General features: G+C 40.1%; 1 protein-coding gene across 20 annotated transcripts in view; it reads left to right on the top strand.

The window, feature by feature from the left end:
* NRXN3 (neurexin 3) overlaps positions 1 to 23,683 on the top strand; it is a 1,026,565-nt gene that overhangs the window by 328,737 nt on the left and 674,145 nt on the right. For 18 of the 20 annotated variants that reach the window (XM_086613885.1, XM_086613892.1, XM_086613886.1 and 15 more), the window contains one exon: positions 5,714 to 5,740. The exons of the other annotated variants lie outside the window; for them this stretch is intronic. In XM_086613885.1, the coding sequence (XP_086470011.1) occupies positions 5,714 to 5,740 (27 nt within the window). The remainder of the gene's footprint in view (positions 1 to 5,713; positions 5,741 to 23,683) is intronic. 20 annotated transcript variants of the gene reach the window in all.

Here is a 23,683-nt window from a genome sequence, read left to right on the forward strand (position 1 = left end):
TTGGCCACTTTTAACATTCTCTGGGATCTGTTATGCCATCACCTAGCCTTAGCAGTGTACTGTTCAACTCTTACTGTCTGGCGTCTGAAAGACATGGCTAAAGAATTGACATAGGGTCTACACATCTTTGGAAAGGGATGAGCCATTGATGATTTAATACAGGGACAAAATCTGTAAACCAAACTCTATGTTAACTGAAGCTTATTTTTGTGTAGTTGCAGGGACTGAAGCAGCGTGTGCCAGAGTTGCCAGCTGTTCAGCTGGAAACTTTTGTGAGGTTGAATCTTCCCCCAAAAGTGACTACAGGTTGCATCAGTGGAAAACTGTCAGCACTCTCCTTCTATGCTCGACTGAACAGAAGGGTAGTTTAGACTTTTGGAACCTGATTTGAGCTTCACCTCTCCTCTCTTCAGATTTATAAAACCGTCAGATATATTCCTTGCAATAGGACTTTCCTTCTATCAAAACAGCAAAGTTACCATGCTGTTGAAGAAACAGAATTTGAGGAGGAATGACCTTACCAGAGCCGTTCATTTTCAGTTGTTTACTGTAAGTCAAATCTAACTCTTTAAGGAGACTGTTCATAGCCAAAATGTCACAAAGACCAAATCTTTGTTATCTGACCCTGCCAAAATCCCCTTACCAGTAAGAAACAGTCATCAGCACCACCTCTGAAGACCTGAGTGTGCTTGGTGCTGACTAGCTACATGTCAGCATCCCCCGGTATGTCTGACCCATGACGGATGTGTGTAAACAAAGACTGTTTTGAGTGGTGAGTTATTTAATTGTGCTTTTCTTATAAGTCATTTAATACTATTAATAAGAGCTGTCTCTTTCTTCTCTTCTTTGATCTGTTCCATTTGATTACTTATTATCATTTGTGTGGTTATTAAGGTCTTTCCTATGTTGTTTTTTGTTTTCTTTCTTTTTTCTTTTTTTTCCTTTTTTTTTTTTTTTTTAATTCTTCTGTGTATTTCAGTTGCAAAGCTTTCCCCATACCCCATCAGCCATGGTAAATCAAAAGATGGTATTCAACCCTTCAAAGGCCTGAAGCCTGCGGCCCGCACAGCAAACAGCCCTGAGAACAGAGCGTACAGAGCAGCCTGCGGGGGCTGGCATATCCCACCCACCTCCTCAGCACTCAGTGTCCAAACCAAACAGGGGACAGACGCATCGTACTGCAGGTGTGGGTGGGCACGGGCGGCTGGGTGCTTGCTGTAGAAGGTGGAGGGGAAAGGAAGAGCAGTGCTGAATAATTCTCAAATAAAGAGGGGTGAGGAAGTTGTTTCAGACAGTTCCCGAGCGGATGCCCAAGGCACTGCAATCTGCATGTTGACAGCACATCTCACAGTAGTTTTGAGTGTTCGTCGTGTGAAGATTAGAAGTCCAAATGTGATACAGATCTCACCTCTGTCGAGAAGGACTCTGAAGAAATGGGTCTAGAGTGGAAAGAGAGAGAGAGAGAGAAATTAAGCAAATCATGGCTCGGAACATGCTTGGGAATCATTTCTGATGCTGAGAAGATGTGCAGAAAGGGAAAGAAATGGCTGGTCCGATAGGGAGATCCACCCTCACGTTCTTCCTCACATTGATGAGTGTGAGGGTTGTGGTGTCACTGACTTTTATTAAAGAATATTTCAGGTTTTTTTCTTCCTGGCCTGGCTTATCTTCAGGTCACTGGTGACTAGAATAAATACTTCCTGCCTTCTGTTAATCTGAGTCAGTTGTCTTGTCAGGAAGTGTAACCATCCCTCTCGCCTATCTTTTCCTAAGATATCTCCTCGAGGGTGTCAAAGACATCTTTGCCTCTCCAAAATACAAAGTTTCTTTTGTCATTCATACAGACAGACAGAGCAGGCATATTTTCTATTTTTCTTTTTTAAATATATGTGAACTTTTATGCCAAATTTCCTCTTGTGCAAATCATACACTCTGGCCTGCAAGTGTATGCCCATTTACACTATTTCTCATTAATAAATTTCTTTTCTGTAATTGATACATACAAAGACCCTTGATTATTACTTTTTTGTCATACACATGCAAAAATATTTGTCAGCTGCCAGTTACAGGTGGCTGCACAGTCTGATTGCGTGCAAGTAGGAGAGAGGCAAGAAGCCACACTATAACATCGAGTAAGAGTGTGCACAGTACCTCATCTGGTTTCCTCATAGCAAATAACCAAGAGTGAGCTTAGAAACAGTCAGGCCCTGTTTATCTATCTTCTCCTAGTCTTGCCTTGAAGGCACTCCTCCATAACCGCATGTGGATGCTCATCAAAAGGAACAAACACTTTGTCCTCACACAACAAAGGTGACTTTCTTTCCTGATTCAAGGAAAAAAACAGCCTGGGGCCTTAGCAATGTCAAATAAATATCACTATTTTCAGGCACAAAGATACAAATGGTAAGAAATACAAGCCTAATTTGGAGAGACTTCTGTCTGCTACTAAAGATATCTCCATTCAAACAATGAATCCCTAGTGTTATCTAATGGCAGTGATGCTATTTAACCTTTTGCAAAGAGAGAGTCGTTGGACTGTTTTCCAGGTGATGGGCTCTGGAAAATCTTCCACCTGTGCACTAAGGGAGCAGCTTCTGGTTTACATTAGGAATAATAATGAAAGAAAGTAACTGTAGAAGGCTTTCCCAGCTCACTCTGCTCCCCATGCAGTTACAGACTGTGTTTTCACTTTACTGCTGTCCTCCAGATTCTTTATCCAATTGCTCAACTGGCAGGTGACTGGATTTACAGCTGTTTAGGCGTGCTCATCTTCAAAATCTAAAGCAAGGGAAAACCTCTTTGAGTTAGGAATGCAGCCATGCCTAAACAAAGCCAATCTTATCAGTAGAAGCTGATAACAGGGCTGAGAGCCTCAAATGACAGTTACCAGAAGTCTTATTGCCCTGGAACTGTGCGGAGGAAACCCAAGCAGTGGTTTGATTTTTTTTTTTTGTTTTTAAATTATTCCTGAATTCCCTAGCTGTTACTGTTTTCAGCACAATGACCAGGCTAAACCTGCATCTCACTGCCGGGGCAGCATCCTTTGCTTTGGATTTGTAGTGTTGTACTAGTTTAGAGGAAAATAGGTATTTTCTCCCTCTATAAAAACTGATGTAAGAGGGAGAAAACAGCTTCATGTATTAATTGATTGGAAAGTTTTTTTGGTTGCTTTGGGGAAGGCTCAGAATTAGAGGAAATGAACAAAAACCCCTATGCTTTTTCTTCATAGTGTGGAGAGCATGGTGGTGCTGGTGTAACAGTGCAAGCAGGTGCACTTGCTTAGCTGCCATGTGAGATCCTCACTAACCCAGCTGGACTAAATCTGGTTTTGGAGCTGGTTCTTCTGGAGTGTGCTTGGGTGTTTGCCTGGCACCCCTGTTGCATGGAATTGCAGAGTCTGGAGATCTGACAGCGCTGTGGTAGTTGTCAGGGCAACCCCCTCAGTGGCCTGGTCTCTCATTGTCCTTTGAAATAGAAGTCTAGCAGCAAGGGTAAGGGCTGCACTGGTTTTCAGTTTGAAACATCAATCCCTTCACCTGAAGCAGTCAGTGACTCAGCCTGAGGGTAAGCCCTGGGACATGCAGTTATTTCAGTATCGTTGCAAAAAAAAAAAAAAAAGCAAAAATTCTCTGCAGATATCAATACCACAGCAATAGTTTTAGTTTCTAATTTTGATGAATGTTGTTGAGGACTAGCCATGTTTCCCTTTCCAGCTCACTTACTGTTTAGCCCATGAGAAATTCCCGTGTCGTTCCAGCTGTAACAACTCTCTTGATCTCACTTGCTTGCAGAGAGACTTGAGAGTCTCCCTCTTGCTCTCACACTCTGTCAGGTCTTAAAGGGAAGTTCCCCAGCATGTGCTTCAGAGCTCCCCTTACCCCACCCAACTCCTAAAAGGGATATAGCCACCACTGTATGGTGATCGTACCGATTGCTCCAGGGCTGTTTGCTCCCACTTTTCTGTTGCGGTTGACGACACATGACAAACCTAATCGCACAAAACCAAACCCAGATTTTCTCAAGAGAAGTTCTGCCTGAAAACAGACTCTCTCTGGCTACGCTGCTCCTGATTGGTGTGTCCCTGCTCATTACAGCTCTTTTTTTATAGACTCTTATTCTTTTTCCTCTTTTGGTTTTTAAGAACTGCATTTAGTTTCAGCTGCTGAAAAAATTTTCCTAAGTCTGTCCAAGTAGACACAGAATTGGTCCAGTTAAGCAGCAAACTATATTATATTTCTCTGCCTTTCTGTATAATTTGTCTTGCTGGGCCATATCTCTATAATAATTATGACTGCCCCTGCTGGTCAAAGCTTTATGTGTCCAGACAGGATCTCCAGTAACATAGTGCCATTATTCCTGGCCTTGATTTCCTGAGAGAAGGTCAGCATGGCCCAAGATACATAACAGCACTAATATGATAGCTCTTGCCCATGTCAGACACCACAGTAATGGGTGTTCACAAGGCTGTAAGTAGGTGCTTATAAGCATAAGATCCTCTTATAGGTTGTATCCTGAGATATGCTGAGCACTAATGTGTTAAATGAGAGAAGCAATGCTCAGAAGCCCTGTAGCACAGGCTCCCCTACCTCAACTTGTTTTCTTTCGGCAGAGTCCTCCGTTACCATTTATTAGATTCCACAAGCATAACTTTATTTTTCTTCCCATGTGCCCCTCTTCATCCCTCCTTTGCTTGTAACCTCTGAACGAAGCAGGGCCAGCAAAGGTTCCCAGAGCTGCCACTTCACTGCCCATTTCGTCTTCTCCCTGAACGTTATGAGCATCCCATTCAGTCTTAGCGTTCCGACAGCAAGACGAGATTGGGCTCTGAGGAACTGGCAGGGCTGGGGACCTTTGGAAGAAATCCCCATCCCCTCTGCCAAACAAAAAATGTATTCCCAACCTCCAGAACTAGCTGAAATCTGGGCTGGGCGTTCGTGCGGTTAGCTGTTTGCAAGTGGCCATTTTATGATAGGACACAACTGGGCAGTATAATAACCCTTTCCTCAACTGAATGGACAGTGTCAAATGTGTCTGTGCACATATTAAAAAGTGTTCTGGGCTGGCACTGGGGAAATGAGAATAGGGTCTGTCTTTAGGAGAGCTGGAAAGGGTTAAATATTGCACCAACAAACCTCATAGGCTGATTTTGCAGGTATTCTGTGTTGGACAGATGGTGTATTTATGCAATAACAATATGAATTAATTCAAAAGAAACCGAGTGTAAAGGTTGACTTTGAGCTTCAAGCTTCTTAGAGAAATTGCTAAAGGTCTCTAAAAAGCAAAATGACACTGGAGTATGACTTGCATTTTGAGGGAGATTTTTTGTGCCTTAATTGCCAATTTTTAAATTATAATTCACATCAGTTCATGGTCTGGAGTAGGAGACACTCTTAGATGCATAGGTTTCTATAAAAAGAAAATAGCTTTCTGTGTCAACGTGTGGATATGTATGTATATTGGTATATCTCTCTATACATATGTGTATATATATGCATCTGTGTATATATATATATTTATGTAACAGATATTTATGTAGAATATACTGTACATATACACCCACTCCTGAACTTGTACAGACTGTATATAAGTATAAAATGGCCACATCTCTTTGCGTGTGTCTGTCCCCGGAAGGGTGGACTGATTGTTTTTGGATGTCTGCAGCTGTTACCTTGAAGGATGCAATTTCATCTTTCATTTATTTTTCCCCATCTAGACTGTATCAGGATAAACTGTAACGCCAGTAAGTTTTCCCTCAAGTTTCATTTTGTTCTCTTTCTATATATATTAAAATAACTTTATTTTCTTTGCTGTTTTATAAGCTGTTTTTCTTTCATTTTCTTTTTTTTCCCTTTCTTTTTTTAAAAAAATAATCTTCTGAAATTGAAGGGTTGGGTGGGATATGAAGCTGGGGGAAGGGAGGGAAGACCTTAACGGTGATTGTATGTGAAAATTTTGTGTTAGGTTTCTCCAAGGAGGAGATGAACTGTTATTTCGTAGCTTTGCAGAAGAGCACCTGAGGAACCTGATGAGCTGATATTATATTTCACTGGTAACCTGTTGTCTTTGTGAAAACTTTTAAAGAACCACATAAGAATAACAACAGGTACTGTATGCACTTCTCCACTACAAAAAAAAAAAAAAAAGCATGCATATTTAAAAACAAAAAAACTAACAAAAAAACCCTCAACCTCAAACTCTCAGTTTATTTCAGAATGGAGACAACTTAACCTGATATTTATCAATTTTTATTTGAGTATAGAAGAAGGAAAAATTAGATCTTAGATTTTGAGTATATTGTCAGAGTTATATGATAACCTTTTATATGGCATTTACCACTTTTAGGTTCCTACAATAAATTCCAGCTGAATCTTTGCGTCACTGAAGATCCCTTTCAGTCTATAAAAGTAGGGAAGAAGGCTTATAAAATCTCTGCGAAAAAGAGTAGTGAAAGATCACATCCAATTCTAGACTGATTGAGCAAACAAAATCTTTTCTATTCTGCTCCAAAGAGCTGGTCAAAATTGATGTAGGACTCAAAGCACTTCCCAAAGAATGGAGCTGTTTAGATTTCAAGCGTGTATTGAGGCTTATCATACTTGAAACTGGATTCCTTACTGAACTGGAAAATCCTCTGAGTTAGATTTTATGTGGAAAGATTTATGGAAGGCTAAACATCACTCTAGAAATGCTGTAAGGGATTAAAAGGCAAGGATGGCCCATGTGTTTTCTAGAGGCTGTCATCTTTTTGGTCACAAGTGAGCCTCATCCAAGCTAGCTGAAAGGGGAAAAGAAGCGTGTTGCAGCCTTAAAAGCAAACATAGAGCTTTCAAGTAGCAGAGCCAATTGTAGCAGCACTTGAGAGAATCTTATTGTAAAGCAGTTTCTTAACAGCTTTGCTACAGTTTTGGACTAAGAGTCGGTTAGTCTAAAAGGTTCTCTGTGGTTGCAGACAGAAGAAAAAATACACACATAAGCAGATCAGCCTTCCCTCCTGGTCACTGCCACCTGATCGAGATCCTACTTTGCAGGGAAGTGGAAGCAGTTTCTCAGTCTTGGAAAGTGGTCCCTGGGAGCGTAGAGCCAGAGACAAGCCAAAGTACTGGCTGATATGTGATTATTCCAGCTGTGAGCCCTGGCATGCTGTAGGACCTTGATCATGAGCTCACAAAATTGAGAACTTCAACCTTCTTCAGCCCTATTGCAGGGCTATATGGGATTAGTCCTGTATGACTCAAAGCTTGACATCTCTTGTTGAATTTCTTTTACTCTTCAAAGTTTTAACACTGTATTTCAAGATAGATTGGGTAATAGGAAAAGTGACTTGAATCTCTGCTGAGATTGCAAGTTTTTACTCAGCAGGGATGAGAACATTTGCATAAAAATAGCATTTTTTCTTCCTAAGAGTTCATATGCTCTTGCTGCTCAACCACCTATAACTCTATCTAAACACTTGCACCATAGTTGTTGTTAGTGCATGTCATCTGAGCAGCCATATCAGTTCCTCTGGTAATGGACAACAATCTGATGTTGTCATCGTCTTCAACTTTTGATGACAGCTATCTCTTATAGGCTTAGCTATGGAAGACTATCTTTGGTGGGAAATCAGCTTTAGTAGCAAGGAGCAATGGTCTGGTTTTCATGCAAATCAAAATCTAGCAGTAATTGGAAAAAACGTTCAAAAAAGAAAAAGAAGGGAAAGAGAATCTTATAATCAGAGCAGTGGGAAGACAGTCTGAATCCAGTGCTTATGTTAGTTTTCCCATAAGCATCAAAACATCTTGAATCATTTTGCTTCCATGTATTTTTAATAGTTGAGTCTGTTGCATTTTTAAATACAGTCTTCCTCTGAAGGTTTGTATTTATTTACATATTTTTAAACACTTTGAATTTTCCTAATTTATTTTTTACTATACTTTGCTGAAAATGAACAACTCTGATTCTAGTCCCTCCACCAAGTTGTTTTGTTGCTGCCTGTTGCAATGACTCGGATCATCTGTCCTGCTTTCTAGAAGGGAACTTGCTGGGAAGTGATTGACAAAAAACGATATACTCTTGCGTGAATAAAATACGGTTAGGCAAGAGCAAACCAAATATCACTGTAGCCATTCTTGCAGGCACACTGACATTTGCTTATGCAGAGGGAGATATCCACATTCAGATGGGTCTGCCAGGGTCTGTTGAAATGAGCATAAGTGTTTTAAAGTAACTTGGCAAATGGGATTCCCAATCAGTTGAAAAGTTTCAGGTCAAGCAGTCACCATTGCTAACTGAATGTAAAGGGCCTGGTGCATCGTTTTAAAGGTAAACAGAGCTGTACTTTCGAGGTCTAATGGAACATGTAGGTTAAAGAGTCTACCACAGCAAGCACTGAAGCTCATGTTGTTTGGGAGGAGTCTAGTATATTGTCCCAGGTAAGCATTTAATTTTCAATATAGTTACTCTTAATTTTCGTTGAAAGGATTGAGGTTTTTTGCTTGCATATCTTTAGAATGTCATGTGCCTGATGCAAAATACTGTTTTCCATCACTTCGTTTCTTCTTACCCTTTCTCTGTTTCTCATCACTGTCATATCTCACAGTTCTGGAATGGAAGACTGACATGGTTTCCTAGGACAGGAACTTTTTTTTTTTTACTTTCTCTGTGTTTATTTTAATACTCATCTCTCTCCCCTTCTCTCCCTCTTGAAGATACCTAAACCGGTATTATGTGTTTCTGCACACTGACAGAGTTTGGATTTAGAAGGACCCAACAGTGCTGTGGCTTATACAGATGTAACTGGGTAGTAACTCTCTTTTCCTCTGTGTGTAAAATCGGCACAACCAAAAGCAGGATCAGGATCCCAAAATACACTGTGTGAAGGTGCATTGAATGATTCCTCAACACAATGCAGACAGAATGGATGGTGCAATTTTGTTGGCTGAATTTATGGGGAGAATAGGTATAATCTAAATAGCCTTATATTTTTGCATACATACTTTTTTTTTTTTTAATAAGATTTCCTAAAGAAAGCTCTTTGGTTCATCTACTGTAAACTATTGCTTGAAATAGTTTAAAGAAAGTTAAAGTTGTTGTGATAGTTTTGTAGTTTGTGACCTGATATCTGGTGCTTTGATTTTTCTTCACTTTTTCAAAGCTATTTAGTCCTTTATTTTCTTATTTCCTTTTCGGTGACCCCACTTCATAGCAGTTCAGATGGGGATAGTTTTCAGCTTTCTACTCAATATTAAGTTTGGAGGATAGGGCTGTGTGTACTACAGATTCACTAGCCTTTGGAAGTGTCTTCACATAGTGTTCTCTCTGGGGTACTGCTTGTATTATTTATCTTGGTCCAGTTCTCTCTCCTTCTCCCAAACCTTTTATGTGGTGTGTCAGTAGTCATAGTCACATAGTTTAGCACTACATTTATGGGAGGTTTGGTCTTTGAAAAGTACTTGCCTTTGGGACAGTGAATATTTCTGTCTTATTGCTTGTTGTTTCATGATGAGGCCTTTCTTCTCACTAAAGCATGTCAGACAAGCCATTACCTATTTTCATGTGACTTGTGAAGCCTTAGCAAGTCCTGATCCTCTTCTCTTAGCTGTTGCTAAAAGCACAAATAGAAGAGGGTGAAAAATCACACCTAGTAATTGATCCTGTGTCTCTGAGGCCCCACAGTTAGCATGTTGTTTCAGATCTGATTAATTCTGGACTGGCCTTTGACAATAGAAGGCATCTGGAATAGGAGATTGATTCTTCCTTTTCATTTGCCATGCTTACTCTATTTAGTGCCTTAATTCAATGCAATGTTAATATTTTATTTTAGTAAGTGCCATTGTAACAGCACAAAATATGAACCTGTGATGTGTAACTCTCAGAGAGGTTTAAAGTTTTCTTTTTTCATTATCATCATAAGTAAATAGGAAGCTGTGCTAACTAATCTAATAAAAATGTTATAAAACTAAATGCACTTATCTGATTCCTAGTGATGTTGCTGTCATTTTAATAAAAGCTTAATAGTACTCTAACATGAAAACATTATTTGGAAAGTGAAGAGGTATGATTAAACATACACATCATATTTGTGACTCTATCTCCCAACACCATTTAAACGTAATCAGGAAGAAATGAATGCTTATGCATCCTGAAAAGTGAGGAGTCATTAGCATGTCATATTGTAGTGGTGAAAGCAAAACTGGTGTCTGTAGCATCTGTACATCCCAGCTGAGAACGGCCTCACTTTGAGCAGCCTCAGACTCAGGGCGCTGGTCTGGCCTCGTGCTGTTGCTGCACTGCAGAAGGAAGGAAGAAGTGAGCAAATCTGTCTTTGGAAGACGTTTCCTTCAGGCAGATGATGAAACAGCAGTACTCTCAGGTATTTTGTCAGATGGTAAACTAAGAATTCTGTTAGAGGAAAACACACCATACTGGATCCAACAGCCTGAGAGAGGTGAGGCTGCTGCTGCTCTCTGTTCCCGGGTTCAGTCAGTAGTGAGATTGAGGATATATTCCCGGCAGGCACACACCCAAGGCACACATATTCACTACATATGTAAGTGTAGAAGTGGCTGGCCATGCAGGTCACAAGCAGGTACACACAAACATAGACAACAACAGTGGCCTTATCGTGTTCTCCTCTCTGGCCAGACAGGATGGAAGTCCACTAGTGAGAATATATAAATACACACATGTACAAGATCAATTGTTCCAGCAGCTGGGCTCAGATGCTCAATCTGCCCTGTAGCTGGCCCCTGGATCTCAGTTTCCCCAGTTGCTGACATAAAAGCCCCTGAGGCTGTGGCCTCACTCCAGTTGCTAGTACAGGCCATCACACACACACAGTTGGCCAGGACTTCCCAGATCCGACAGCTGATCCCCTGTGCTTTTGTCCCTAGAGATACACAGGCGCACTCACACCCAGAGCTGGCCCTTGGAGACTCCCTCACCCTATTGCTCCCAGGTCTATTCACATGTCTGCTGGCTAGTCCAGCTTCATCTTAGCTAGTGATAACGTACTTACTTGCACACCCATGCTCACTCTAGGTTCTGACAGCACGGATACATGGGCCCTCTGACCCATGGTCTGACTAACACTTGCTGCACTCACAGCCCTATATACTGTCACACACGAACAGAGAGCTCTCACCCAGGAAGGAGAAACAAACTTAAGAAGATAGGACAGACTGCACTGATCGGGTGTACAGCACAGCCAGGCAAGCATACTGACCAGCCAACCGTTCACCCTTTTTATTCTCTTGCCCCTCTATTTTCCTGCTCTCATTTCTCTCAAATTCACCTTAACCTCTCCCTTTTCCTGCCTTTGATTTCTCTTCTAAACATCCCATAATAAGCCTGCCCGATGACAAACTGCTTTCCCCCTGCATCCTATATGTGTCCCACTGGGGACATTATGTGTCCCCCACTGGGACACATATATGTCCCACCATAGGCACCAACACTCTTAGTCTAAAAAGTGATCCCAAGAGCTGCCTCAGATGATTATGGTGATGAGCTTCATAGTTGGACTTTGAGGCTGATGGCTCTGTTGGGACAGCCCTGGTGTGACCCAGACAAGATGTTTGTTCCTTGGGAGTCCTTGATTTGGGTTTCCACCTGCAACTGTGCTCCTGTGCTTCTCTGGGCTTATGCAGATGGGCCATTAATGGGCTGATGGCTCCTGTGATAGGCCTGGATGTAATCCAACAGGGTATTACTTGGTTTTACCCTCTTGCTGTTCTCTCTCTGAGCTCCTTTGTAGGTGTGTAGGTGAGCTTTATCATGTAACCAAACAAATTCCTCTTCCCTGTGGCAGCTTCTACCAAGTAAAGTGTTTTGTCTCAGACTTGCTTGATTCAAATCTGCTCCAAGTCCTCAGCTCAGAGGTTGCTTGGTACCCATACAAAGTGAAATAGCACTCCTGAGTTTGTTTTAAAAAGGTAGCGGCAGTGTACCAACTGCGATGGAGAAGACAAGACCCTTTGGGGCTGGGTTCCACATGGATGTCTTACATCTAGGTGAGAGGCAGAATGTGGAGCGCATACAAAAAGCTGCTCTGCTTTGCTACTGTCTAGACAATATGTCTTCTGGAGATCAGATTCTGTAATTAATTGCCTGAACATCCACTTTGTTCTTTTATTCAAAGAAGATTGGCACAAAGCTGGAAACTCATGCTTTAGGATCTAGGAGGAAACGAGTATTTTGTAGGTGATTAATTTTGTCTGAGAACAACCCACAGAGAGCATGTCTAATGAGACTTTGAATAGTTGGAAAAGAAAAGCAAACGCTAATCAGCACAAGCACTGCTTGCTATGTTGGGTGCTACCTTATCAGTAAATTTTAAGTCAAATCAGTGAGCCTTAAGGCTCAGCAGATCCTGGCTAAGGAGTGACCTGTAAAGAGGCTCTAGTGATTTGCATTATTGGGTGCAGAACACTGGGTGTAATAAGCAAAAGCTTTTCACAGTGTCTTTAATCCTCCTCATCCAGACAGTGCCATGAAGATTAAGGTTTTACAGTGACATAGTTAATTAATTTCTGCAATCCTAAACTGCAGTTCGTAATATCACAAGGTTCCTGCATCCCAGAATATTTCAGGGTCTGTAAATGTGGGCTATGAATGGAAGTCTCTGTTTACCAGACTTTGTCTAGCCCCAGTGCTTAGTTAGCAGCAGTTAGCCTTCATCTTCCAGCTAATACTGTCACATCCTTTGAAAATCCGTAGTCTGACGCTTTGGTTCTAGTGCTCAGGGAGAGACTTCAGGAGGTCTCCTAAGGTCATGGGTTTGAAGAGATGGCACCACTGAGAGCAGAGCTTGGCAGAACGCTTTCTGCATTGTTTTTAACTAAATCGCTGTGGTGGGACCTAACAAGAAAGAAAACTAACCTTGGAAACTCAGCAGTTATCAGTCAGGAATCAATGACCTGCTTTTGGAAAACAGCTATGCCAGTTTACTGATGGTCCTTCCCACCACAGCAGCTTTTCTTGACTCTCACTTTTTGGAAGGTTGTCTTTGTGCTGTGTGTTTTTATATATACAGCTTCCAATTCCTGTAAGCCTCTGACCTCTTCCATGGGGTTATAACTAAAAACGAGAACTGTTGTGAAGGGAGTAGAGTCAAAACAACCGTATCAATCACTGTCAGTTACTAAGCCAGATACTCTTTGCTTAATGTTAGAAATACCAATTAAATATTGGAATTCTGGATGCTACAGCGAAGATTATGAAATATGAAAAGGTTGGAGTGGGTTTTTAAATTTTTACTTTTTTTTTTTGGTCATTGGAGAAAGATGCTGTGGGTGACCCTTGGAGTGAAATAGGAAGAGGTTTGTGGGTAGGATAACTTTTGAAGTCATGTGATGCTGGGTTTTGTTTTAATGATACATTGAATTAACTAGTTGCTGGTCAGCAATATTTTTCTCCTGTCCACCAGCTTTTATAATACGAGCTTCCTTTCTCATGTCTGTTTGGGGAAAACAAGATGAACTTGCTTCCCTTCCTGTTGCAGTGTTTGCAGGATCTCTGCCAGGATGCCTGGGGAAAAAAAAAGGCTTTGAAAGAAAAACTTCTGCGCTTCTTAGTTTGTTATTTTGGTCACTTTCTTTGTATAAATTGATTTGTGTTCCTTTCAGATCAGCTGTCATCGCTTGCACTTTCCTCAGTGTTTTAGTTTAACCTCTGTAGGCAGCTAAGCACCACACAGCTGCTTGCTTGCTCTTTTCCAGCCTGAGTTAGATTTCCTCGCAAATCCAAAATGTAGCACCATGCAGGCTGCTATGAAGAAAATTAATTCCCTCCCAGCCAGACCCAGTATGCTCAGGAAGCAACTATAGCCTTCAAAGTTTGTGGATATCATGCTACAGGGCTCAAAAAGGCAGTGCTTTTGCTGCCTTACAGTGAAATAGAGGGCCAAAGGTAGACTAAAACTGTGATGTCTATGGTGTCCAGGCACCAAGCGTTTGGGTATTTCTTTTTCCATTTCATTGATTTTTCTTTCTCTACACAAGGTACTGAATTTGAGGAAACTTGCTGTGTGAATGGCAATATCAGGGAGCTGTGTAGGCAGTACTAAATGTGTTGTTTCTAGGATTAAGACATGTCAGACTGTTGACTATCTTAAAATCAAACAATGACTGCATTAGGACTTAAATACTGGATAGCTTTTCCATGAATGATAGTGAGAGGGTTGATAATGACAGAGAGAAGTTGCTTTTCCACAGCCAGGAGCTCTTTTCCACGCTTAACATTCCTCACACCCCCTACCTATTTCAGCAGCGACTGCTACTGTCCTTCTGCCACCATGACCCATCACATTGCCTATATTTTGCACTGCAAGGCTGATTTGTCTGGCAAGAGGCATTTCTGCTAGAACATTTCTCTCAGGGAGCAAAGAACTGAAATTGCACACAGATTCTTGAGGAGTAAGATAGAAGTTTACTTTTGAAACATTCTCCAGTGCTTCAGTGCTTGAACATTGACCTCTCTGAAATGAGCTGGGAAAGGTGAGCTGGAGGTTTGTGGTCTTCCTCCAAAAGAAGCACCTTAGAAATATTTACTGTTTATGCAAGGACCAAATGAGTCAGCGAGAACAAGAACCCTTCTCCCAGAGATTGCCTCACTTGGTCAAGCTGCTGCACACTGGTGTATGATGCATACAGTAAGCTTGCGTTGCTGCTTCTTCCCTGGAAACTCGCCCTTAGCAAACCTTTCAGCAGTGATGTCTTCTTTTCTAATTGCCTATCTTCTGCTCCTCTCAAGAAAAGCCGATTCTTGAGGTTTCAGGGCCAAGGAGACAGTTGTTGACTTCTTGCTTTTCTTGTGTAAAGGAAATACAATACCTGTGAAAACTTAATACCACAAGGAGCCTGGCCAAGATGCCACAGATGTGTTTGGTCAGTGGTGAAGATTTTTTATATCATCGTAAATCATTTTCTAGCTCATGGAAAATGCAATACGCTGAACATTTTCCTTCTGAATATGTGAAGTTAGGAAGCCTGAGAGAAGTTCTCAAGTCATTTTCCCAGTTAAATATCTTTTTTATTTGTGTCACTTCAGCAGTTGCTATATTAAACAGTGATGTATGCACACTTCATTATGGAAAAATAGCTTTTTCCTCTTGGTGGATTTCACAGTATCCATGTGAATCAAGCCTGATCATGAATTGGAGGTCAAATCACCAGGTAGAGTTTTAATCATCCAAGGATATCCTATTATTTTCATTTGCTCATAAATTTGAATTAAAGAATCACCATCAAGCTTGAAACAAAATGAGAAGTTATGCTAATTAACTGTTAATGCAAGAGTAGGTTCAGGTAAGGGTTTAATTGCGTATTATGAAACTGTTAGCATGCTGGCATCATTTGAATTAGTGTGTTTTCTGTTCCTTTTTTTTTTTTTTTTTTTTTTTTTTTTGTAGAGGAATCTTATTTGAAATTATTCAGCCCACTATTTTGAACTGGTAGGGAAAAGAAGAAATGTAGCTGGCATTGCTTTTGATTCACATCAGCATCTTTCAGGTTGGGAGCTTTTGCACCTCCACCAAGCTGTTAGCATCTTTGGAACTGCCCAGGGAAAGATCTTCTTACAGCATTCAAGTGTTCAAACAAAGTTGCAGTCTTCCATCTAGCATGGTGTTCCTCTTGAACTCTTGGAGTTTAGCTCTTAGTTTCAACAGGAGGGACAGTATTTGCCAGATCATTCTGCTGCATGCAAAACCACAAATCTTTCTTAGCTGAATTGGGGAGGAAAGATGTCACACATTTGATAGTCTATTGTCTCAAAACCCAAGCCCTTTTACATGCATATGAGGAGTTCTAGATTTGAATGGATTCCCTCCAGTCCAGTTGGCCTGTAAAGATGTATGCATCTTGCAGAGTTTTTAATGGCACAGGGTCTAATTTGAATAAAGTGGGTTTGCATGTTCAGTGCAAGAGAAAAGATGCCAAGTGTAAATTCTGCTGAGATTCCATCATTCTTTTTATTAGGTAGAAATAGTATAAAAATATTTTGAATTGCAAAGAGGACCCTTGAAAGAGCTATAGAAGTGCGAGAGTTTTTTTTGTTTCCTTTGTAGGCTTGTAAGGTGAGTTTTCTCAGTGGGATAGTGATTGAAGCCCGGAGTTAATATGAGTTGTTACAAATTAAATATCCATTGCTGCTAAAATGTAGCCAGTTCTACTGTGAAAGATGGCATTAAATAATCGTGTAACAGCTCTGATTCCACTTTAGTACAAGAAGGGAAGGTAAGCATATTTGTAGGTGACCAAATCATATACTGGTAGTTACAATTATAATGTAGCTAATTGCATACTCTGCAATTGCATTGTTACCATTGCCTATTCCACCATAGCCTTGCTATCTCTCCTGAAAATACTGGTCACGGTCCTAGAATTGCCACAAGTGTGGGTAATATCACTGCCTTTTTTTGTCATAGGCAGAAAATTAGCCTCATTTAGTTCCATGTTTTGTTATACTAAAAAGAATGAAAGTATGGGGTTTTTTTTCCCAGTTTATCATGTTATGATATTTTACTGCTTAGAATAGTTTAAGGGAAACTTGCTTACCAAATCATCATTGCTATTGAAAGCGATGCCAATAAAATTGACCAGTTCTCATTGTAATCAAAGTTTATAATGTGTCTCTCACTAGTTGCGCTTTGATTTATTTCAGGCATATTAAAATGCAACAGAGCAGTTGGAGCAGCATGAAAACTATATAAAAATGCAGGGCATTTTTTTTTCATAGTCCTCATGGAGCTTATTTTCCTGAATGAACTGAAAAGGTTATCCATACTTCAAGATTTTTGCTGCAAGCGTGGTAGATTCAAGCTTCCAGCTTGGCCGACTCAGTTGTATTTTTTTGCAATTTCTCACTTGCAGGGTGACTCCTCCAGCAGCACAGCAGTATATCTACTGGGAATGTCGTATCCAATAGGGCTGCATAGAGAGAATCATTTATGAGCCCACCTGTCTGTCTGTGCTTAGGCTGTGGCTGTCAGTACCCAGCTCAAGCAAACTCTCCTGGCCCTGGTGGTACTTCATGAGCCCGGTCCAGAGGGGGCTGAGCACCACCTCGTGGTACAGCTGGAGATTTTCTAGTCCTTTCTCTTCTAGTTCACGTGCTGAGCAGCCTAAATACATCTCCAAAGCAATGTGATCATTTTGTGTTTGTTGCGTTGTTTTTTTTTTTTTTCCCACCTGTGAAAGGATTGGAGGTGTGTTCGGGGTGCTTTGTGGAAAGTAGTAAAGAAGATTGTGTTCATTGGCAGAGCTGTGTGAAAAGGACTTAAATGCAAATAGGTTCTTGAAAGTTGTGCTGGGCTACCGTGTCAGTTATGCTCTATAGGAAGCCAGAAACTTTTGCAAAGTGTGAACTTTACTATAGACTATTGCTAATCAGCACAGAAAGCAACCGCACGCTCCACTTTCTTGAAGTTACTGCTTTTTGTCTCAGATGAAAACAGCTGATGCTGTGGAGCTGAAGGGTTATGGCTTAAATGCTGTGACTAACCCAAGAATGGAGACTGAGGGGACACCTCAGCCTCTGCCAGGTTGTAGCAGACACTACTGTTCTGTGTTCCTGACAGCTGCAGCAAATCAGACCATCCTAACTTCAAGATTTCCAGGGCTGAAATCTACATAATGTACTGTATTTCAAACATTTGTTTCTGCCACCTGCATCTGACTCCAAAAGTATGGTTCAGGAAACCCAGTGATAAAGCTAAGATCAGGCTTGAAGTAATAAGAAACGTATGCTTCTATAAGCATGTCTGAAATGTTCTTAAGAAAAGATATCATATGGAATATGTAAGAGAATTTTAACACCTCTTGAGATCAGAAGTTTCACAGAATATGTATGGAACTGATGTATTTTCTAATAATTAATAGGAATATGTGGATAATTCCTCGTAATAGCAACAGCCTAGAGTGGATGTGGGGCAGCTGACAGGTAGGTAGGCTAAGAAGGTAGGGAAAATATTAAACCTAGCTATTGGAAAAAACATCAGTGATATTTGCATAGCTGATGCTCAGTCACTTCTAACTAGTTAGGCATGAATTCAGAACTCGATTTCCATGGTTAAGTACTGAAATGGCTTGATTTCAGGTAAAATACTTAAAAGCACATTAGCCCAAACTTGATTGTAACAGACTGTAGGAGCCCTGTGTAAATATAGAGGTTGTAAAAACTGAGAGTAGCACTTGGAAGATATGATGTTGCTTTAAACCCAGACCCTTCAACAGAAGCAGCTGAAACCTGTCTGAGAAACTCTGAGTAGGAGTAATTAAGCAAATAGAGATGCAGTCCGTTTCAAGCTAATATTACAATTGCATTTGGTGTTCATTTTATAACCAAAAGACTTTAAATCTCTAAAAGATCTTCTGCGTTACTTTACCATGAATCCGATCTGATATTTTTTGAGCTGAGTCAAGGTAAACCTGAGAAATCAGTGTGTTTCCCAACTGCACAAAGAGTGACTCTGGCAAGGGAGGTGTTTGAAAACAGGATGGAGGAACTTGGGCTCAGTGGTTTGTTTAGGGAGCCAAAGGACTGGAGAATGTTTCCTACCAAATTGCAAAGTGTGAGTGCAGAGGGTGAGTTGTGGGAAGGTGTTCCTCTGAATGGATGCCAGCTGCCACCCTCGCTATGGGAAACAGAAAAGTAGAAGATACTTCCCCATTTCAGGTAGACTTTGATGCATTGTAAGGAAGTATTTCTTCCTTATTTTGAGAAAGGTATTTTTCTGCTTTGCCGTTCCAGGCTGCTCCTTTTGTCCAGTTCACTCAAATCACTTTCCTGAGAGTTTTGGGAGTACAGCAGAACTATAGATACTTAAAGAACTGCAGTTATGATAAACTAAAGGAGAGATGTATAGTAAAATGTTTTAACCCACTTCCTTTTTTTTTTTTTTTTTTGTGGGGGAACATCTGCAATTGAGCAAGGCAATGCATTCCTTAGTTCTGGCATCTCTTTTTTTGGTCACAGCATTGATAGAATATTTGATTCTGTTTCAAAATCTGATGAGATTTGAGCCTAAAATTAAAAAATCCTTTCTTAGGAGTTCTTAAGCGTATTTTTATCTTTGGAGTATTATGATTTAATCCTTACAAGACTGCAATTGTTGTGGCATTACTGTCCCCTTGAAATTACTGAAGGACAAAGTGTGAAGTCATTTTATGCAGAAGCAGTAGCAGTGACATTATGGGCTTTCAGCCCTGCCCTAGCACAGCACCATTATCTGAGTGCTTCTGACAGTGAGGGAAAGCTTTGTTGCAGCTATTCAGCCCTGGTGCTACTCTGTAATTTTTAGCAGAGAAGAAAGTACGAACGAAGAGAAAGATTATGAGTTCTTACTTACCATGTTACCTTACTGTACTACTAGTGTATGGAGGGATCCAACTTATATTTGTGTAAGAAGAATTTGTGTGTGAATTTATTGCCAATGTATTTTTGGAAATTTGCAGCCAGCATACTGATTGAAAGGAACGTGCTTAGCTGCTTTTCAGAAAACAAGTATACTTGAAATTGGACTATAGGGGATAAAACAATACCCATGAACTGTGAACACTGTTAATTGTGTCGGTAGTGAAAAAAACTTCTCGCCTTCTGCCTCAGGTGACAACAGTTCCAGATCTTTTGCTTGCAGGTAGCAGCAGGTCTGGTGTAAAACCTGGGCAGATTTTGCAACGGCAAAGAAGAAGAAAATCTAAGAAAAGATTTCCCAAGGGCATTGAAACCACATCTCAAGATCAACTTTTTCTGAAGAAACTGATCTAAAGTACTAACAAACTCGCTAGCATACAATTTCCATGGCTACAAATATAAGGGTGAAACAAACCAAAATGCTGTTTCCTAAGCATCAAAGACTGTAGGGAAGTTTAAGTTGGTTCTTACTGTTACTGAGTGAAGAAAATCTCACAATGGAAAATCAAGTGGTGATTGTAGCATTGAACATTGTTCTGCTTGCTGTTAGTTTAAGAATACTGTAAGTGAAAAGGCCCTAAGTAGCCATTGTACTGTGGCAGTACAGCTCGGTGAGAACTGTTACTCTATACAGAGATAGTTGTTTATAAATCTCTTTGGTGGCCAGTCCATTGTCCCAATTCTGTTCCTGTTTGGTTGGCCCACACTTCAAATTCATTTTTTTCAAGCACTGAGAATTCTGTCTGTAGCTTCTAGGATCTCCACTGTAGCTAGAGATGGATTCTGGCATCCCAGATACCACTCCCCAGTCCTACTTCACTTCCACAGCATTCTACTGCGACCAGCTCTTGCATGTTCACAGAGGAGAGAGACCAGAATATTTGTATTTGAAAAGGATTAGACAGTTTGGGTAGGTAAATCAATTCATATCAAGATCCCAATTACTAGCTGGTATCTATTTTAACATCAGAGAAATATGTTGATATACTATACAGGTAGTCTAGCCTACTATGGCCTTGATAAAAATGTCTTCTTGGTGCCCTCAGAGCAAAGAATGTTAGTTTTTCTGGTTTTATATTAAGTGCCTCCATTCTGGACACAGAAAATCCTAGTTTCAGTTCTTGCTGATAAGAACAGTATCCATGTACAAGGAGCCATATATTTTTACAGGACATCTTGGAGACAGAATCTGCTCTGAAAATGTTATTATCCAAATGCATACAAGAATAAAAGGCCTAGAGGGAGTGTATGAGCTTTCACATTTAATCTAATAATTAAATTTAGTCAGGGTTTAGTCTGCTGAGACTAGTCTCTCTGTAGTCAGTGGAAAGGACTAAGCTCTTCTAGAGAATGGTTTGGAGCTGCAAGCTAAGTCAGCCTCCTCCGATGGGCAATTCGGAGCCACCTGCACCTGCTGGCTGATTTTCAGCAGCATTGCTGTGACGTTTCTCATCGAGGCTTTGGATAAACTTCTCAAATTGACATCACTCCAAGAGTCTCCAGGTAATAATAATCTCTGCATAACTCTGCAGTAGCGATACTTTGGGCAAGTCACTTATTTACCTCTGTTTCAGCTTTCCAGTACTGTGTAGCTACCTGCTTGCCAGAAGGCTTTAGTATCTGAAGTCATGAATGTCTGTAATGGCTTTAATATCATTAGTACAAAGGTATTGTGCAAATATATTTAGTGCATATGAAAGAATAATGAGCTTCTGTTTATTACCCACAACATTGCAGTAATAAACTTCTGTAAGATGCAATGTTTTCCAAAATATTAAAGGCAAGATTGTCCTGCTTTTGTGATTTAGTGGAATCATGGCAAGCACATTTTTCACTTTTATGTGTGGCAATTAAGGTTTTGAAAGAAGCCAACATCCATGGGATATGTGTAATTTTATATATTAGATACAGATACCATCAATTCAATAAAAAATGCCACACACAAACAGTAAAAAAAAAAAAAAAAAACCAACCAAAAAACCCCATAGCTTAAACTGAAATAAAGAAAATGAATTTAAATGAGCAGGAAGATATGGACATATTTACAAGAATAAGTGTGCAATGTTCCTTCCATAGATGATAAAATCTTACCATGATATTTGAAAGTGTTATTAGCAGTTTTCTCCATTCTCTCCTTCAAATGGGCTGCGTTTGTAGATATTTTCCATAATAGTGCGTTGAAAAAGATAACTGTGTTTCTTACACCACTGCCTATGTCTTCAGAAACAGTGAGAAATGATGGACCTGCTCCTTAAACAAAAATAGAACAAATGCTCAGTCTCCTACACCAACGATAACTGGATTGCTGTAAACGTGGCTAGTACGTACAGTTTTCCAGGCTTGGGATTTATGCACTGTACTTCAGATTCAGCCATAATTTCTGTAAAAATGACAAAATAATTAGGACAGAATAATGAGATTATAATTAATATGTGATATTGTTCTTGCACATGATTACATGTCGCATTGGTCTGGACGGTTGAAATATCTGCAGACTGGGTAACAGGTTGCCTGTTTTATGATATTCGCCATACGTGATGTGTTACTTCTTTCCTTGCTACATGTCAGAACTAGGTAACTACCTTGCATCACAGACTCTTATCCTGCTCTGAACTTTTTAATACGTCTTTTCAGCACTGAGTGTTAAAACTTAGCATTTTGCTGCTGATGAAGTAATACTTCACTTAAGCTGTTTGAGTCTGCAAAAGGTTTGCTTACTTGGGTTTCTTTGTAATACAGCTAGTTTTGATGGTGATTGTACTCATTTTACTATGCTCCCTTTATATAATACTGATCTTACTTTTGATAAAGTGGGCTCTATGTGATAGAGCAAAATCAGTTTAAATAGATGTGAGGGTTTTCTCGTGTTTGTTAATGTTACGGCCCATGTTTGGAAAATTACATCAGAATAACAAAAGGGAAATTGAATTATGTTTATAAGAGTTTCAGTGGATTAGTTCCTGTAAGAAGAAATACCAAAGCTAAAATTTACTTGTGTCCTAAAAAATAATTAATTCTTTAAGAAAAAGCTAAGTGGTGATGCTGACCCTGTGCCATAGCAGCACGATCTGTTTATCCTGTGAAATGGTCTGCTGAGTTTTACATCAGTTTAGTTTCCCTTTGGCCTACACATTGGGAAATGTCATTTTAGCTGTGACTGAATGCCTGTTCAGATGACTCTTCTTTGCACTCAGTGGAACGTCTAGACTTGTGGCTCCTGTTGTTTTCCTTGGCAAGTAGCAGGAGGTCAGTGAAACATCAGTGATGTTAAACTTCACAGCTTTGGTGAGGTTCTTGATTTGGAATTTGAGATGACACTGAAGTGGATTCTTCCTGCCATTTTTTTTTTAAATTATGTTATTATGGCATAGACATCTTCATATTGTACATGAATGTTCATGTGATGATCAATTCTATACATACAATCAGAAGTTTACTGGTTTTAACTGTGTCTCACTCCTGACATTTCATTCCAGAGAGAGAGAGATATTTATAGGTATGGGTATGTATAGGGCCTTGTGCCACTCATGTAACAGGATTCTGATTCTGCTTCTTACTGGAGCAAAAAGGCAATATTCCTTTTGAATTTGAATCAGGAGCACAAAGACAAGTATTGTCAGAAAAAGAATTGTAATGTACCTCCTGTATAAAAGAATGAAATGTGTTCTTGGATGAGGTTTGAAAAGACATGGTATCTTAGCTATGTTAAAGAGGCATAGAGGAAGTGCAGAGGAAAAATATCTTGTATCAGAAGAGACTAAATTACATGTGAGGAGACAAAGAGATTGAAAATAGGCCAATTTAAAATAACAAACGAAGGTGAAAGATCTAAAAATAAAGAAAGAAATTGTAGTTATGACAAGGTTGATTTTAAATGTCTAAAAGTAGAGAGCAATCAGTTTTTCACTGGATCTTGAAAAGATTAGGGAATCATCAGAGGTATATGAGAGGGGAGAGTGATCTGGTCGAGAGAATAGAACATCTTTTGTTTTTAAAGTGAACAAATCTTCTCAAGTCAGAGAAGAGAGAAGGGGGACTTGCACTTCTGATGTGTGTGTATAATATGTAACATGTGACAAACTGACTTTCAAATTCGCCCGGCTCGGTCTCAACCTGTTTGTTTTGGAGCCTTCACATACCTTGAGAATAATTGTTCTCTGCCCTTCTGTAAATAACCTCAGACAATAGCAGAGCTCTGGATGCTGCTGCTGCTTTGATCTGAACATACAAAGCCACGTTGGTAAGGCAGCAGCTTTGGAATATAAAAGAGGAAATCATACTGAAAAACACA

This window comes from Tauraco erythrolophus, chromosome 6 (genome assembly GCF_009769465.1).
Source record: "Tauraco erythrolophus isolate bTauEry1 chromosome 6, bTauEry1.pri, whole genome shotgun sequence".
In the NCBI taxonomy this organism is placed as follows: domain Eukaryota; kingdom Metazoa; phylum Chordata; class Aves; order Musophagiformes; family Musophagidae; genus Tauraco; species Tauraco erythrolophus.